The following is a 3,111-nucleotide window of genomic DNA, read 5'->3' as shown; positions in this document are numbered from 1 at the left end:
GAAGAGTGGAGCGTGTATAGAGCAATGTTCAAACATCTAGTGCGAAAGCCTTCCCAGAAGAGTGGAGGCTGTTATAGCAGCAATGTTCCAAACATCTAGTGAAAGCCTTCCCAGAAGAGTGGAGGCTGTTATAGCAGCAATGTTCCAACATCTAGTGGAAAGCCTTCCCAGAAGAGTGGAGGCTGTTATGCAGCAATGTTCCAACATCTAGTGGAAAGCCTTCCCAGAAGAGTGGAGGCTGTAACACGGTGTATTAAGACACAAGAAGAGAGCCAAAAAACCTGCATATGAAATGTGGAGTTGCTGCATCTTAATATGTAACATGTTGTTTCTCTGGGAAGGCTTTCCACTAGATGTTGGAACATTGCTGCTATAACAGCCTCCACTCTTCTGGGAAGGCTTTCCACTAGATGTTGGAACATTGCTGTGGGGACTTGCTTCCATTCAGTCACAAGAGCATTAGTGAGGTCGGGCACTGATGTTGGGCGATAAGGCCTGGCTCACAGTCGGCATTCCAATTCATCCCAATGGTGTTGGATGGGGTTGAGGTCAGGGCTCTGAGCAGGCCAGTCAAGTTCTTCCACACCGATCTTGACAAACCTTTTCTGTATGGACCTAGTTTTGTTTACGGGGGGATTGTCATGCAAAAACAGGAAAGGGCCTTCCCCAAACTGTTGCCACAAAGTTGGAAGCACAGAATTGTCTAGAATGTCATTGTATGCAGTAGAGTTAAGATTTCTCTTCACTGGAACTAAGGGGCCCGGACCATGAGAAACAGCCCCAGACCATTATTCCTCATCCACCAAACTTTACAGTTGGCACTACGCATTTGGGCATGTACCGTTCTCCTGGCATCCGCCAAACCCAGATTTGTCCGTCGGACTGCCAGATGGTGAAGAGTGATTCATCACTCCACAGATCTCGTTTCCACTTCTCCAGAGTGGTGTTCTTAGGCTTGTGTGCGGCTGCTCGGCCATGGAAACCCATATCACGAAGCTCCCGACGAACCGTTCTTGTGCTGGCGTTGCTTCCAGAGAAAGTTTGGAACTCTGTAGTAAGTGTTGCAACCGAGGACAGTCGATTTCTACGCACTACGTGTGGTCCCGTTCTGTGAGCTTGTGTGGCCTGCCACTTCGCGGCAGAGCCGTTGCTGCTCCTAGATGTTTCCACTTCACATAACAGCATAACAGCACAGTTGACCAGGGCAGCTCTAGCAAGGCAGACATTTGACGAGCTGACTTGTTGGAAAGGTGTTATTGTGAAGCGCTGGAGCTTTCCACCTTGAAAGTCACTGAGCTCTTCAGTAAGGCCATTTTACTGCCAGTGTTTGTCTATGGAGATTGCATGGCTGTGTCCTCAATTTTATACACCTGTGAGCAATTGGTGTGGCTGAAAAAGCTAAATCCACTCATTTGAAGGGGTGTCCACATACTGTTGACCATGTAGCGTACATTATCATTCCCATCTGTCCATTGTTTTATATTATATTACAGATATAATATATTACAGACAGTCATTCAACATCATTCTCAATGGTTTCTCAGTGCTTCAAATAGAATAACAAGAGTTTCCCCCAATCAGATGTGGTGTTGTGAATAACAAGAGTTTCTAACCCCAACCCAATAAGGCCCAACAGCCGTTAACCATGTAAATAACTTTTTCCGGTATGAACGAAGTTGACAAAAAAAGGTTTGGATAAATATGTGTTCTAATTAATGGTGGCAGCTTTAATTGATAGAGAGGCAGACAGTATAACAGAAGTTGATTTAAGAAGCGTGATTACTTAGTAGCGCTAGATTAAGGAGCTGTCTATCCTACCGGCGATGTCCCAAAGTTGTAGCCGTACGGTCTCAGAGTCCCAGTTCAGGACCTTCAGGGCGAAATCCACGCCAATGGTGGCGCGGTAGTTGGTGGAGTACGTCTGATGGACATACCGCTTAATGATGGAGGTCTTCCCTACACCCAAGTCCCCGATCACCAACACCTGGAACAGAGAACACAAGCAGACCCCACATCATTATCATCATTCTCAAATTAGAAATCATTAGAAATTGTCGGAGCACAACATTACGAGACATCACCCGTCATTCTCCACTATAGGTCTAAATCATAAGACATTTAATTCAAAATATCTATCTTATCATAATAACTTAATAAATACATGGAAGATATAAATATGAGGTTACCTTGTACAGGTGTTCCTTCCCGGGGTTCTGCATCCCGGCGGCGGATGCCAGAGGAAGTCGTTGGTTGGTCAGGTTGAAGGTACTGTTCACCCCGTAGTTTAATAATATGTTAAGACGGAAAAGGTGTGTTTGGTTCTAAATTTCGTTTTAAATAGCAGTTCCCTTTCTTCTGTCCTCTCCTCTCCTCTCTGCTCTGCTCGGAAGCACACACACACACACACACACACACAATCTGGGGAACACTGTGACCCAGCAGCAGCTCCCGGGTCTCTCCTCCCGATGCCACCGGGCGGAGCGGGGACACACGATAGGAAGCTCGCTGAGAGCCACATTCAGTTAGTTGTCATGTTCCTGCGTCACGGGGACCCCGCCATTGTAAACGAACATCATCTTGGTTTTAAACCAACAACACACGGGTCTCTGTGACTTGGCTGCCATTACGGGCCTCCTTTCCCTAATGCAAGTAGCTATAGATCCTTACTACAATCACTGTGACTGACTGCCATTACGGCTCCTCTTAATGCAAGTAGCTTTATAGTCCACTACAATCACTGTGACTTGGCTGCCCATCTACCGGCTCCTCTAATTGCCAAGTTAGCTTATCAGTCCACTACCAAATTCACTGTGTGAACTGGCCTGCCATTACGCCTCCTCCTAATGCACAAGTAGCTTATAGTTCCACCTTACAATCACTGTGGACTGCGCTGCCATTACCGGCTCCTCTAATGCCAAGTAGCTTATAGTCCACTACAATCACTGTTGACCTGGCTGCCATTACGGCTCCTCTTAATCGCAAGTAGCTTATAGTCCACTACAAATCACTGTGACTGGACGTTTGCCATTACGGCTCCTCTAAATGCAAGTAGCTTATAGCTCCAACTTACAATCACTGTGACTGGCTGCCCATACGGCCTCCTCTAATTGC

General features: G+C 46.5%; 1 protein-coding gene across 1 annotated transcript in view; it reads right to left on the bottom strand.

Annotated features, from left to right (window-relative positions):
* rab38b (RAB38b, member of RAS oncogene family) overlaps positions 1-2,393 on the bottom strand; it is a 20,796-nt gene extending 18,403 nt beyond the window's left edge. The window contains exons 1-2 of the mRNA XM_024141715.2: positions 2,187-2,393; positions 1,819-1,984 (exon numbers count right to left, since the gene is read on the bottom strand). Of these exons, the coding sequence (XP_023997483.2) occupies positions 1,819-1,984; positions 2,187-2,219 (199 nt within the window). The 5' untranslated portion in view covers positions 2,220-2,393. The remainder of the gene's footprint in view (positions 1-1,818; positions 1,985-2,186) is intronic.
* Positions 2,394-3,111: the final 718 nt, after the last annotated feature.

Source organism: Salvelinus sp. IW2-2015, unplaced genomic scaffold, assembly GCF_002910315.2.
Source record: "Salvelinus sp. IW2-2015 unplaced genomic scaffold, ASM291031v2 Un_scaffold2682, whole genome shotgun sequence".
In the NCBI taxonomy this organism is placed as follows: Eukaryota; Metazoa; Chordata; class Actinopteri; order Salmoniformes; family Salmonidae; genus Salvelinus; species Salvelinus sp. IW2-2015.
The sequence above is the reverse complement of the archived record's forward strand: the minus strand, read 5'-3'. Positions and strand labels throughout refer to the sequence as shown.